At 33.1% G+C, this 14,664-nt stretch overlaps 1 protein-coding gene across 1 annotated transcript in view; it reads right to left on the bottom strand.

Annotated features, from left to right (window-relative positions):
* The window catches only part of THSD7B (thrombospondin type 1 domain containing 7B), a 1,225,997-nt gene that overhangs the window by 725,694 nt on the left and 485,639 nt on the right, over positions 1-14,664 (bottom strand). Inside the window, exon 5 of the mRNA XM_001364165.4 lies at positions 5,982-6,151. Coding sequence (XP_001364202.1) covers positions 5,982-6,151 — 170 coding nt within the window. The remainder of the gene's footprint in view (positions 1-5,981; positions 6,152-14,664) is intronic.

The following is a 14,664-nucleotide window of genomic DNA, read 5'->3' as shown; positions in this document are numbered from 1 at the left end:
GTTTGTACAAAAACTTTTTATTTTGATGTAATCAGAATTACTGATTTTACATTTTGTGTTTTTTTTCTAGCTCTTGCTTGGTTTTAAAGTCTTTCCTTTCCCAAAGGTCTGACATGTATACTATTCTGTGTTCAACTAATTTACTTATAGTTTCCTTCTTTATATTCAAGTCATTCACCCATTCTGAGTTTACCTTGGTGCAGGGTGTGAGTTGTTGATCCAAACCTAATCTCTCCCATATTGTCTTCGAATTCTCCCAGCAGTTTTATGAAATAGTGGTTTTTGGTCCCCCAAACCTTGATCTTTTTGGCTTATCATAGACTGTCTTGATGAGGTCATTTACCCCAAATCTATTCCACTGATCCTCCTTTCTGTCTCTTAGCCAGGACCAAATTATTTTGATAACCACTACTTTATAGTATAGTTTGAGATCTGGGACTGCAAGTCCTCCTTCTTTTGCATTTTTGTTTTCATGATTTTCCCTGGATATCCTTGATCTTTTGTTCTTCCAAATGAACTTTGTTATGTTTTTTCCTAATTCAGTAAAAAAGTTTATTGGTAGTTCAATGGGTATGGTGCTAAATAAGTAAATTAATTTGGGTAGGATTGTCATTTTTATTATATTAGCTCATCCCACCCATGAGCAATCAATGTTTTTCCAATTGTTTAGATCTAGTTTTTAAAAAAACAGGGCTTGATTTATTATTTTGCCAATTTTATGGACTTAAGAGAATGATGAAGAGAAGATTAATACAGATTTAATCTAGAAGTATGTCATAAATATTTTTTCCTGGAGACTCTGTTGTTGAATATTTAAGGGCAGGCCTCTTCCTTCAGATGTAAGACATCCTACCTTGGCATACTGACTCAGGAAAGGTTCCATTTTTTGATGTTTAGAGGATGACCTAGATTAATTTAGATAGGTACATCAACAGAAGTGTGACAATGGATAATGGTTTTGTTTGTAATGTATCAACTCATGAAGTACCTCAACAGAAACATCTCCACCAAGGGGAAGGAATAACCATAATATATGATAACTTGTATCATTTGAAGAATTTTTTCTCTCTTCCTGTAATTCCCTAAAAGGGACCATGGGAAATCCCCAGCAGCTAGTAATTGATAGAATTAAAAAACGTTCTTGTCTCAAAATTAAACCTAGATGACAATGATTAGGCCAATAAGAAGTCAACTTATAAAACAATACTTTTTTTTTTACTTTGGGAAATTAGTAACATTGTTTGAAAGATCAGAATTATGTGACAAGGAATAATTTAATCAGAAGTTAGGTGACTGCTAGTTAAATGAATTATAGTAGGAATTTTTTTCAGGTATGGGTTGTGCTAAATAACCATTTGAGTTCATTCAAATTGGAAATCCTATGAAAGAAAGCCTGAATCATTAGGTATGAATTTATTGACTGAACACATTTCTAAGTGATGGACATATTGGCAGTGGGGTGGCACAGGGGACAGAGTACTGAGGCAGGAAATCAGTAAGACTCCTCTTTCTGAGTTCAATCTAGCTTCAGACATTTACTAGCTGTGTGACCATAGGCAATCCTCTTAAACCTGTTTGCCTCAATTTCTTCATGTCAAACAAGGTGGAGAAGGATATGGGAAACTGGTTCATTATCTCTGCCAAGAATAGCCCAAATGAAGTAATGAATACTCAGACAGGGCAGAAAAACACCACCACATAACAATGAAAGGAGGCCTGATTTACAAGATACGTATTTGTTTCTTGGTCACATTTATAAATTTAATTACTTTTTTTGTTTTCTTCTTAGATTGTGTGACAACTTAAAACTAAACTCTGGTTTTGCTAAATGAAAACAACCACCACCATGAGAAAATAGAAAAATAAAAAATAAAAACAGAAGCAAGAAAAAACAAACTTAGCATTAAATACCAGGGAATGAAAGGAATAGTCCTATAAGGTCTTTTTAATTTTATTTTAAATAAAAGGAAAAAAAATCAGAAACTGATTAGATATTTAAAAACCTTCTTGATGAAATTCTAATATAATTGAACAGTTAGACTTTATAGCAGTTAATTCAAGAATTTCTGCCATTTTTCACCTTTATTTCATTACTGGTATGCTAGCAAGAAAAAGGATGAAACATATTCAGATTCTGCCTCCTTAATTGGGTGAATATGGCCTTGTACTTTGTGATGGCAATTCAATTGTTCTCTTGAGGTTTAACATAAGCTAGGGAGAAACTCTCAAGTTGATATGGCACATGCTGACATGTATTTGTGATGATAATAATGAGATACAAAACAGCTAATAGGAACTGTATATGTTACCCAGTAGAAAAAAATTCTGATGATCCCTCTTTTCATGAAAGCTATATAAAACCTTTGAAAATCAATAGAGATAAGTGGCATTATGCTTTTAATAGGGTTTTCATTGAACTGTTTCATTCACTGCATTAAACTTCCTTGCCTATTTGACTTACTTTACTAAATCATGTGCAAGAGAGTCCATAATTATGTTAAAATGACGTTAAAATATTTATAACTGTGCTTTCATCTGAAATCCAGGGACCTAGGTTTTAACACAGAACTGTTATTAACTAGCTTCCATGGGACTCAGCTTCCTCAGTTATAAATGTGTATATTACTGTCTGTCCTACTCACAAATTAGCAGTGAGGGTAAAATGGGACAGTATATGTGAAAGTGCGTAGCTGAATGGTGCAATGGACATAGTTCTCAGGCTTTGAATCATGGAAGACTCATTTTCTTGAGTTCAAATCAGGCTTTGGATACTCACTAGTATTGTGACCCTGGACAAGTCACTTAACCCTGTCTTCCTCAATTTCCTCATTCATACAATGAACAAGAGAAGGAAATGGCAAACCACTCCAGTATCTTTTAATGCATAAAGCACAATATCGAAAAGGATGGCAAACATAGTAATGGATTATTTCCTTCTAAGATCCCAAGTATCTCATCACTTCTATGAACTTCTTGCAACTTCACCCTTCTCCTTGACTTTTGAATCATAAGATTAAGAATTAAAAGACAACTTAATGATCACCTTGTTTAAAACTCAAATTCCTTATGCCAAAAGGGCTTTAAAAGAATGTATTCTTTAATCAACCAATATCATGATATATCATGTATATCACTAATCGACCAATATTGGGTTTGTATCCCAAAGGAATAAAAAACACAGGAAAGGTTCTGTTTATACAAAAATATTTATAGATGTGCTTTTTGTAGTGGTAAAAATATTGGAAAATGAGTGATTTTCCTTTGATTGGGGAATGGCTAAACAAATTGTGGTATCTTTTTGATGATGGAATACTATTGTGCTATAAGAAATGATGAATGATTTGATTTCTATAAGAACTACAAAGACCTATATGAACTGATGCAGAATAAAATAAGCAGAACTGGGAGAATATTATACACAGAAACTGAAATATTGTGGGATGATCAAATGTTATCGACTCTGCTACTAAAAGCAATGCAATGATACAGGACAACAGTGATGGACTTATGAGAAGGAATGCTATCCAGTGGTGGAGAAAGAACTGGGTGCCCCAAAGGACTCTAACCTGGGTCCTTTTCTTTTCTCCTTCTAGACTACTTTGCTTGGAGATCTCATCAGCTCCCATTAATTTAATGATTATTTCTATGTTCACGGTTCCCATATCTACTTATTCAGCCCGAACCTCTCTTTTGACCCTCAGTTTTTCATCTTTAATTGTATATTAGAAATCATGGCAAAGATATTTCATAGAAATATTGAATTCAACATGTGAAAAATTGAATATTTTTTCCCCCTAGACTCTCCCATTTTCCAAGCTTCTCTATGGCTATCATGGGCATCACCATTATAATATAACCACTTCACAACACGTGCCTTAGTTATAAGTGGGGAAAAGTATAAAAGTATTATGAAGCAACAAAAATCTATTACTATCACTATAAGAACAACAATATTTTGTCAAATGAATTGCATATCTTTGCCAGAAATTTTTAGTATCTATGTGGAACACAATTTATTTTATGAGGCCAATGGAAATATTTACTGGTTCAAACATTTTGAAACGCTTTTCAAAAGGACATTAAAATTTTGCCAAATGTGCAAACTTTAAAATTCTAGGTTTAAAAATTTAGACTCATTAACTGAATAATTCTGACAGTGTTTGCCTCTAGGTTTGTGTTTTATTTTTCCCCCAAAGAATAACATGGGTATTAAAAAATAATAACATAAGAAATAGGAGATCTTATGTTTTAGTTTAGGCCTTTGTCACTATCTGGCAATATGACCTTGGGCAAGTTAATGACTTATTGGATTTCAGTTTCTTCCTTTTTGTTGCTACATGACTAGATTTCTAAAGTTCCTTTCAGAATTTTTAATTTTCCATATGTTTAAATTACCCTACTCCTTCTAGTCACATGGAATGCCATTTAATTTTTTTTCTTCTTGAGAATTATGAAAGCCTAAAAAAAGAATAGATTAGGCACCCAGGCTTCTTTGTACTTTCTAGGAAAAAGTGAAAAGCTGGGTGAGCTGTCAGTTCATAAAGCAACATTATTTTTTAAAACCACTTCTGTCTTCACATCCAAAAACACACCAGGCAATAATTACATATAGCATTTTCTAAAGAAAAGATTTCTTTTATTTTCTTTAAATCTGGTTTATTCATAGTTACTTCAACAACACAACAAAGATTCAACTCAAAGGAAAAGAAACAAATAAACACTTGTATATACATAATTTCATAAGCTTTCTATGAATAATGCAGGTAAAACATTTATATTTTTAAGATACCAACTGATTTTGGGGTAGGTATTCTTTTCAGAATTTTCATTTGATATGTGTCCCTCACAAAGTTCATCAACCTTTAAGTACGTAAGGATGATGAAACTTTGGCCACAGTAACTCTTAAAGATCATCTACTTATTAAAAAGATGTGGTTCTATGCCTAGGTGAAGTAGTAGTCATACCAATAAAGTGATGATATGGTGACTTCCTGAAATAATTAGGTATACAACTTTAAAATTTCCATAGCATAGTTCATAGAGGATAGAGTCAGGAAGATCTGAGTTTCAATCTGGACCCACACATTTACCAGCTGGATGACCCTGGGCAAGTCCCCTAACCTTTTTCTGACTCAGTTTTTTCAACTTTAGTATAGGGATAATAGCATCTTTCTTGCAGGGTTTTTGTGAGAATCAATTGAGACTACTTATACAGCCCTTAACAGTTTCTGACAACTGGTACAGTTGATAAAGACTTGTTTCCTTCCTTTCTCTCTTGATAGCTCTCATCAAACAAAACTACAAGCATTTCTTAAGCACTTACTATATATAGTAGACCTTGATGATGATAAAAAGAAAAAGGATAATAATTCATTCCCTCAAAAAAGTTTATATTTTTATGGGGAAAAATGTAAAAATTGGCACATTATTACACATATATAATACTCTCTATTTCTATAAGCAGATATTATGAATATCTACCTGTATGTAAATCTATATTTAAGCATACACAAATACCAACTAGATGGAAGGTAATCTTATAATCTTATAGAGTAAAGCAAAAAAAAAACCCAAGACAAAACAAACTCATGCCAAGTACCATCTAAAAGTTATATTACCCATGCACGCTAACACATAATAAATAGTCCTCCTCCCTTAAAAGGTTGCCAACTCCAATTCTAGTGAAGACTAATGAAAAAAAAAAGATTACTAATCTTATCTTTAAAGTTAGTTGTTTATATTAATTGACTTTAGGCAAGTCATTGAACTTCTTTACCATCTAGATCCCAGGCATTTAAAAGAGTAAATCTAAATGTCTTTCTAACACATCACTATAAAGAGATGAGGAACACTTAGAATTTATGAATTGTAATGGTGATCATGACAGATGGGCTCCTAATCTGGGTAAGACAGAGATCTAACATGCTTTACTTAACATTGTCTAGAGAAAAAAATATGTAGTAAGAGAACCATGAGCATACCTTCCTTTAACCTCTGTCCTGAAGATTCTGTGGTACTCTGGGCACAGTACAATTCCCGGGTTTGGATCCCACCTCCACAGAGAGATCCAGTTGTGTGCCAGTGGGGATCTTGCTGCTCCAGGAGAAGAGTGACTTGGCATTCTTTCCATTCAGAGGTCTTCCAAGAATACCTATTTGGATTATATTCATTTTTAAAAGTAGAAAAGAAAATTCAAAAGGACGTTGTCACCCTCCCCCAATGAAAGAAAACTTCATAACATGAAATTTGCTTAATATAAAGTTCATTTATGAAGAACTTCCAAGAACTAATCATTTGTCACCCATGCAAGGAAATGTCTATTGGTTCTTTAATCTATCCTGCAGCATAGAGGAAACTTCTTAGGGCAAAGGGATGTTCCAACTAGGGGAAAGAAGAAAGAAAGAGTTCTTTATATAGAACAGTGATCAAGTTGTAAAATATCTAGAAATCAGAATGATGTTGGATGGGAAAAACCTTCCCTATTTCTATGACTCCTTTGTCCCTAAATGCATTTGTGCTAATTTTACATATGTCTAAGAATCTTTGGAGAGGATACCTAAATATTTCCAACATTTCATTAAAAATTGTGGTGGTATTCCTAGTTTTTAAATCCATCAGTTTGTTCAAATGTACTTCTCTGTAAACACACATGCATATGTAAATATAAATACTAATATATGTATAGTATATATGTATATAGGTGTAACCAGACCTGATTATTCTAAGTGTAGGATACTCAGAGTATAAAAAAATTCCTTTGCAAAAGCAAATCTACAATTTATATCCCATAGATATTTTAGACCATTGTTCAGAGCCCCCAGAAGTGAATCGCTTTGGTGGAGGTCACAGGGGTATGATGAATCAGAGGTAGCACTTAAACCTAAAATTTTCTTACTCCAGCTCCATTCCTCTATCTATAATTCCCACCTGCCATATAAATATAGTTAGCAGAAACAGATGCAGATATTTGTGTACATATGCATATTCAACCAATAATCATTTAGCAAGTACCTACTATGTTCCAGGTACTGTACTAAGCTCAGAGGATATAAGCAAAGGAAAGATATCCCCTGCTTACAAAGTTTAAAATATAAACATATATACACCTATATCCATAATTATCTATTCAAGTTACTATATAACTAGGATGCATCATGCTACCCATATTAATATAAAGAGATATTTGTAACTCTCTAGCCCTCTGGCATTTGGGAAAGTTGCTATGTACATATATATATATTACATGTAATATATATATATATATTAGTATGTGTTAGTACTGTATCACTCTTTATAATTCATTTGATACTTTTAGGCAAGCTGTCATGCTGTCATTTAATCTTCAAACCCACATGGGAGGTATGTTCCCTTAGTTTATTACTAGTAAAGAAACACACAAACCAAAAAAACAACAAGGAAAAAACACAATAAAATCTGTGCACAATAAGCAAGAAATAAAGGAGCATTCACAATACAGTCTCCATACCAAGGGAATTCTTTCAGACAGAATTTCCTTTTGTGGATTATTACAACATTTCTCAACCCTGGTATTAATATAACCCTGAAGCATTCACATAAAGACCAACAGTCTCATTAACTTCAGGAACAATAAACAAATAACTAAGAAGCTTTCTCAAATCTGTTGTCAAATAGTGGATGTGTAGTACAAAAATCCTCTCTTTTCAGTTGTTTAAAATCATAGGCCACCAAAGAGGCAAAATGAGCAAGGGCTAGACGTCCTCAGGCCTTGTTGAATGAGCATGAATCTAATGGAAATTGTGTAGTAGACTTAGGAAAGTTAAGGATTTAATATAATATAGTAGAATCACAATGCAGCCCAAATATGGTAGCAAATATCATTTCAATGAAGAGATATGTATAACAAAGATGTCCAAACTTCAGTCAATGGCCCACTGATTTTGAGATATGGCTGCAAAATCCCAGCATAACAAAAGGATAGAAACAAACCCTTGGAGTTTGTTATAATGGGATTGAGCTAACATATGGGTCCTTCTAGCATGCATTACTGTCCAAGGCTTTGAAGTTAACCATCAGATTCTCATTGTATATAACAATCCTGGCTTAACCTTTGTATACATTTCATCCCATAAGCAACTGGGATCTTCACCAATGAAAATCATAACTCTTATAAGAAAATGCTACCCATAAGTTGAGAGACTGTGGGCTAGTGGACAGAAATAAGACAGGCTCTGGGGTCAAGATGAAACAGATTGAGGTTCTTCCTTCAATCCCTACTGGTTATGTCATCCTCAACAAATAACCATTCAGAAGTCCAGGAAACTCTTTTAGAAGAGTTGGCAAGTTGCCCATTAGCATTGGTAGAGGAAATTCCCTCACCAAAATCACATGGATGAAATCTGAACCAAACCAACTCAAAGTTACTCTTTTTCTCATCATTCTAATCATTTAAGTGAAAGCATTATTCCTTTTCTCTACAAATGACAAGTCTGGGTTTAAACTCCACTAGAACTGTAATGAGGACCTACTTCAATCCTAATATGAGTAGTAATTCCTTCCCTCAGAAGCACAGCTTTATTAGTTTTGTGGAGTGAATCATGGGTCTGATGGAGCTGATTCTCTAAAAATAAAATTGACACAGTCCCCAAATCACAAGGGGTCTAGCCATTAAGAAGGTGTACACAAAGAAAAATATTCTAAATTAATTAATTAAATTAATTTAAATTTATAATGTTTTTTTAATGGGGTACACCGAGTAAGTGAATGATTAAGGGATGGATAATAAACTTGACTTTAATCATTGACCTTGTAGGTGACCAGACTATTACAAATCAATTCATGATGACTAAGCTCTTAGAGACAGACTTATAAACTGAAAGGTAGACTGATAATTTGCATCAAGAATTATTTTAGACAAGAACAGAATATATGTATCATTCATTCAAAACTTTATCTTCTATGTTGTAAATATATTTGGAAACCAAATCAAGTTTAGAGGTTTTCTTGGTAAATAGTCAGAAGTCAAAACAAAAGAAATTAGATGAACCTAAATAATAGTTACTAAGTTATTATGTCCTGCTGAACATGGCTTTACTATTCTGAGGCAGGGAGGTATAATAGAAAGGGAAGAGAATTTTCTTCCTATCTTGATTAGGTCACTTTCCTTCTTTGTTACTCAGTTCCTTCATTTTTAAAGTTGGAATAATAATACTTTAACTACACAGGTGCTGGGTCTATTTTAAGAATGAAATAAACTATTGAATATACAGTGTTTTCCAATTTTAAAAATGCCACTTAAAAATGAGTGAAATGTCAACTGATAATATTGTCAGAAAAGGAATACTCCTGGGAAACTGAAACATTAAGTGATTTGGCCATGACATTACTCTTGCCATATCTATTGTGGACCATAATAGTTTCTCTCAATCTCACCTGAGAGATGCTTTAAAAAACTGGAGCATTCATGTGGTTAATCAAAGCATCGTCTCCCTTGTTGCATTAAAACTGATCAATTTTATAACAAAAAATATTCAATTACATTGATTTCACTAAAAATATCAGTATTGATAATTTTGTAATGAAAGTTAATTAAAAAAAGGTTTGTACCATTAGATATATATTTAAACATTTTATTTAGAATATGATTTTCTATTTGTCTCATTCCTTTTTATTGCTATTTGTGGAAAATTAATATTGAATTGTGATATTTTTGTGAAATAATTTTCCCTTCAGCCCCTCCCAAGTGATAACTCCACACTTCCAGTTTCTCCTCAGGCTATGAAAATGGGTTGGGATCTTTTGTCTTTGTAAAAAATAAAAAGGATTAAGGGAAAGTTTTTTCCAGTCTTGGAGAACCCTGATTAACTGTGAATCAAGCAACCACTTACTTAACAAACAATGGTCTTGCCAATTGGCTGATTGTTCTGGTGTCTTCCCAGTGCCTGTAAGGACTCTTATGATGATGTAATGAGAGAGGAGTTGGGGTCAAAAGTCTAAGTACATGGTAGCTATATACAAACAGGATATTTCTTGGGATCAAAGGGGAGAGGAGATTGAGTGGTACTGGATTTTTGTTTGTTTTTGGCTTCTGGAAAGAGACTACTGACCAAATTAAGAAGTCTTTACTGGTCAGTTAAAAAATCAATTTAAAATCAAGAAATACTGTGTCTCTAAAATTTTAATCATTACATATTTTCAAGTTTTTCATAATGTGCATGGATATGATTACAATGATAAAAACTGAGTAGTAGTAACTATAAAATAGGATAACACTTACTTCTCAAGACTATTAAAGTTTATAATAAAAATAGTTTGTTAATGTAGGACTTTCCAATTTATAAACTATTTTTCATATCTTTGAGCTTTACAAAATAATGTTAAATAGGTGGTCAAATATAATTCTCACTTTAAAGATGAGAAAACATACATAGATAAATTATGTGTCTTGTTCAATTTATTATATAGGTAATGAGTAGCAGAAACAGAACTCAAAGAAGCCTCATGACTTTAGATCCTAGGATTGTTTTACTACACCACAAAGGTCCCTTTTATCATCCTACAGGCAATTTGATGATTAGAAAAGCAAACACTTGAGAGTTAAATTAATGTACTCAAATTATACTTTATATATAATTATTACATAAATTTATATAAATATACTAAATATTTGATATATATGTGATCTTATTAATATGAGTACATCTAATAATGCTAATTACAATTTCTCCTTGCCATCTCAATTTACTGAACTCTTCCATGGTCTCATATAAATCCATACGAAGGGCTCATCCAACATACTGGAAGCTAAGCTTGAGTTCTTTTTAATTTATTTTTTAATTCTTACCTTCTATCTTAGAGTCAATACTAAGTCTTAGTTCCAAAGAAGAAGAGTGTGAAGGGCTAGGAAACTGGGGTTAAGCGACTACTTCAGTCACATAGTTAAGACATATCTGCCACTAGATTTGAACCCTGGACCTCCCATCTTTAGGTCTGGCTCTCAATCCACTAAGCCACCTATCTGAACTACCTTGAGTTAGTTTGATAATAAGATCTTTTAGGTTATCTTTCTTGCATAATTTCTTATTTATAATGTATATATGTATACATATATATATATATATATAACAAACCTATCCATAATCTAAAATATAATGTGTGTATATATATATATATATATACATGATATAATTGTTTACAAACATTATATCTTTTGATTAACCTTTGAGTGATCCCATTGATCTTTGATGATACTCAACCTCAATTTTTTTGCAGATTGTAGTGTTCTATGGCAACACAGACACTTAGCAGCACAGTTGACAAATTATGAGGCCTGGAGTCAGGAAAATTTGAGTTCAAATTCAGCCCTAGACATTTAATAGTTGTGTTGTGCTAGGAAAGCCACTTAAATTCAGTTTTCCTTAGTTTTCTCAACTGTAAAATGGGGATGATAACACTTACTTCTCAAAGATATCATAAAATTTAAATATGATAATATTTTAAAGAATTTATCCCAGTGTGTGCTGAACCATATTAGGTGCTATATAGATGCTTATCCTCAATGCATGCAACTCCTTTTGCCCAATACAACAGGACTGAAAGAATATTTATGGCTAAAAGATAAGCATTTATTTGGGGATAAAGTTTGAGGTCACTAAAAGCACTTTGAAATCTCATAAAAACACACAAAGTCATTCTCTAATTCCTTAGCAAATCAAAACAGAGATCTTTATCCATTTGAAATATCTGCTCAAATACATATACTAATAAAAAAGTTGTTAGATTACATATTTAACAGCATATGATAGTCATGACAATATGAATTTTTCATCTACATAGGTTTTTCTGTGAATAGCTAAGCCCAACAATTTTTAAGTCTTTCTATATATCATTTAGTTGATTCTGAGGGCCCAGAAAAACAATCAAAACAATGTTGTCCACTAATAAGGGCATCCAGAGGATTCCTATTTTACACTGAAAATTCCTTTTAACTCTAACTTGGCAATTATCACAAGAGCAATCCAGCAAATATTTTCAAAGTGATGTATAACTCTCTATTATTCAGTATATGGCATTAATAATCAGAGTACTGTTGAAAAAGGTGTTTCATTTTCTTATAATTTTCAAGGATTATAAATTTCAAGGATTATTTTAAAATTTTGCTATATGTGTGGTACATATCTTGGAAGACTTTTTTAGAAAGTATTTTTTCACTATTGAGTCAAAGGCTTTTTAAATTATCAATAGTCATAAGTCATCTTCCAGGCAATTGAGTGATTGTCAAGATGTATTTTCTGGAGGCAGAGTCAAGATGGTGGCATAGAAGCAGCAAAAGTTCAGACCTCTGAATACCCTTCCTTACCAATTACAAACTAAATGCTCCTAGGGGACTGAAAAACAGCCTAACAACAAGACAGAGCCAAGAAACTCTCCTGATGGACTCAATCCAAAAGGTATGCCCCCCTAAAGTCAGAATTCGAGAACACATGCATTTAGGGGGAAGCCACCCCACCTAGAGTGCTAAGCCTCTAGCAGCAATGGGAACCTCTGGACAGACAAAGGCACTTGTCTGGAGGGTGTACATTGAGGGCAGGGCTATGCCAGGCTTAGAGCTTTGAACACAGGCAGTGGAGAAGGAGCTGGAGAGGAAATGCAGAACTGACAGCCTGGTCACAGTTGTGGAGACCCTCCATATTGCTCCAGCCTTCCAGGAGGTTTTGGCCTCAGAACACATCCAATCAAACTCAGCTGAACTTAATCCCATCAAAAGCCTTCAGAAGTCAGGGAATCACAAGCTGGAACATCCCTCCCCCACAGAATGCAGGAAGAGATCTTATATCAAAGCTCCAAGAGGGGAGACTGACAGAAAACCCCCAAACCAAAAAAAATGAGAGGAGCAAGAGCACAGACAAATACTGGGAGTAAAGAAGGGGTAAATAAGAGTAAACAATAGAAAAAGAAGAAAGAAATTAAAATCGGCAGCTTCTATAAAGGCAATGAACAATGAGCAAACAGAATAGAGGAGGAAGGATCATCAAACGATAAATCTGAAATCCCAGCAAATTGGATAAAGGCTTTGGAAGAACTCAAAATGAAATTCAAAACACAATTAAGGGAGGCTGAGGATAATTGGGAAAAGAACTTTAAAACTAAGATAAGTCATCTGGAAATGGTAATCATTTCTCTGGTAATCATAATTGGTAATCATAACTCTGAATGTGAATGGAATGAACTCATCCATAAAATGCAAGAGAATAGTGGATTGGATTAGAATCCAAAACCCTACCATATGCTGTCTACAAGAAACACACATGAGGAAGGTAGATATGCAAAGGGTGAAAGTAAGAGTATGAAGCCAATCTATTGGCCATGAACTGATAAAAAGAAGGCAGGATTTGCAATCATGATATCTGACAAAGCCAACATAAAAATAAATCCAGTTAAAAGAGATAGAGAAGGTAATTACATCCTGATAAAAGGGAGTATAGACAATGAGGAAATATCAGTACTCAACAAGTATGTACCAAATGGCATAGCATCAAAATTTCTAAAGGAGAAATTAGTGGTGATCAAGGATGAAATAGATAGAAAAACTATACTAGTGGGAGACCTGAACCTTTCTCTATTAGAACTAGATAAATCAAATAAAAAAATAAATAAGAAAGAGGTAAGAGAAGTGAATGAAACCTTAGAAAAATTAGAGTTAGTAGATGTGTGGAGAAAAATAAATAGGGACAAAAAGGAATTAACCTTCTTTTCAGCAGCACATGATGCACTCAAAAAATTGACCATGGATCAGGGCATTAAAACATTGCAAACATGTGCAAAAGAGCAGAAATAATAAATGCAAACTTCTCAGATCACAATGTAATGAAAATAATAATTAGTAAGGGTACATGGAGAGGTAAATCAAAAATTTATTGGAAATTAAATAATACGATTCTAAAAACCTGGTTAATCAAAGAACAAATCATAGAAACAATTCATAATTTCATTGAAGAAAATGAAAATGATGAGACATCCTTTCAAACTTATGGGATGCAGCCAAAGCAGTACTCAGGGAGAAATTTATATCCTTGAGTTCATATATTAACAAATTAGGGAGAACAGAGGTCAATGAATTGGCATGCAAATTAAAAAAAAAAACAACTAGAATGTGAACAAATTAAAAATCCTCAGATGAAGACTAAATTAGAGATCCTAAAAATCAAAGGAGAAATCAATAAAATTGAAAGCCCATGAACTATTGATTTAATAAATAAGACTAGAAGCTGGTACTTTGAAAAAATAAATAAAATAGACAAAGTACTGGTCAGTCTAATTTAAAAAAAGGAAAGAAGAAAACCAAAAAGTCAGTATCCAAGATGAAAAGGGAGACCACACCTCTAATGAAGAAGAAATTAAGGCAATCATTAAAACCTACTATGCCCAATTATATGGCAACAATATGGAAATCTAGGTGATGTGGGTGAATACTTACAAAAATATAAATTGCCTAGAGTAACAGAAATAGATTACCTAAACAACCCCATATCAGAAAATGAAATTGAATAAGCCATCAAAGAACTCCCTAAGAATAAATCCCCATATCCAGATGGATTCACAAATGAATTCTATCAAACATTCAAATAACAATTAATTCCAGTATTATACAAACTATTTGGCAGAATATGCAAAGAAGGAGTTCTA

Source organism: Monodelphis domestica, chromosome 4, assembly GCF_027887165.1.
Source record: "Monodelphis domestica isolate mMonDom1 chromosome 4, mMonDom1.pri, whole genome shotgun sequence".
NCBI classification, from domain to species: domain Eukaryota; kingdom Metazoa; phylum Chordata; class Mammalia; order Didelphimorphia; family Didelphidae; genus Monodelphis; species Monodelphis domestica.
Note: the sequence above shows the minus strand (reverse complement) of the source record. Positions and strands in the feature narration are given on the sequence as shown.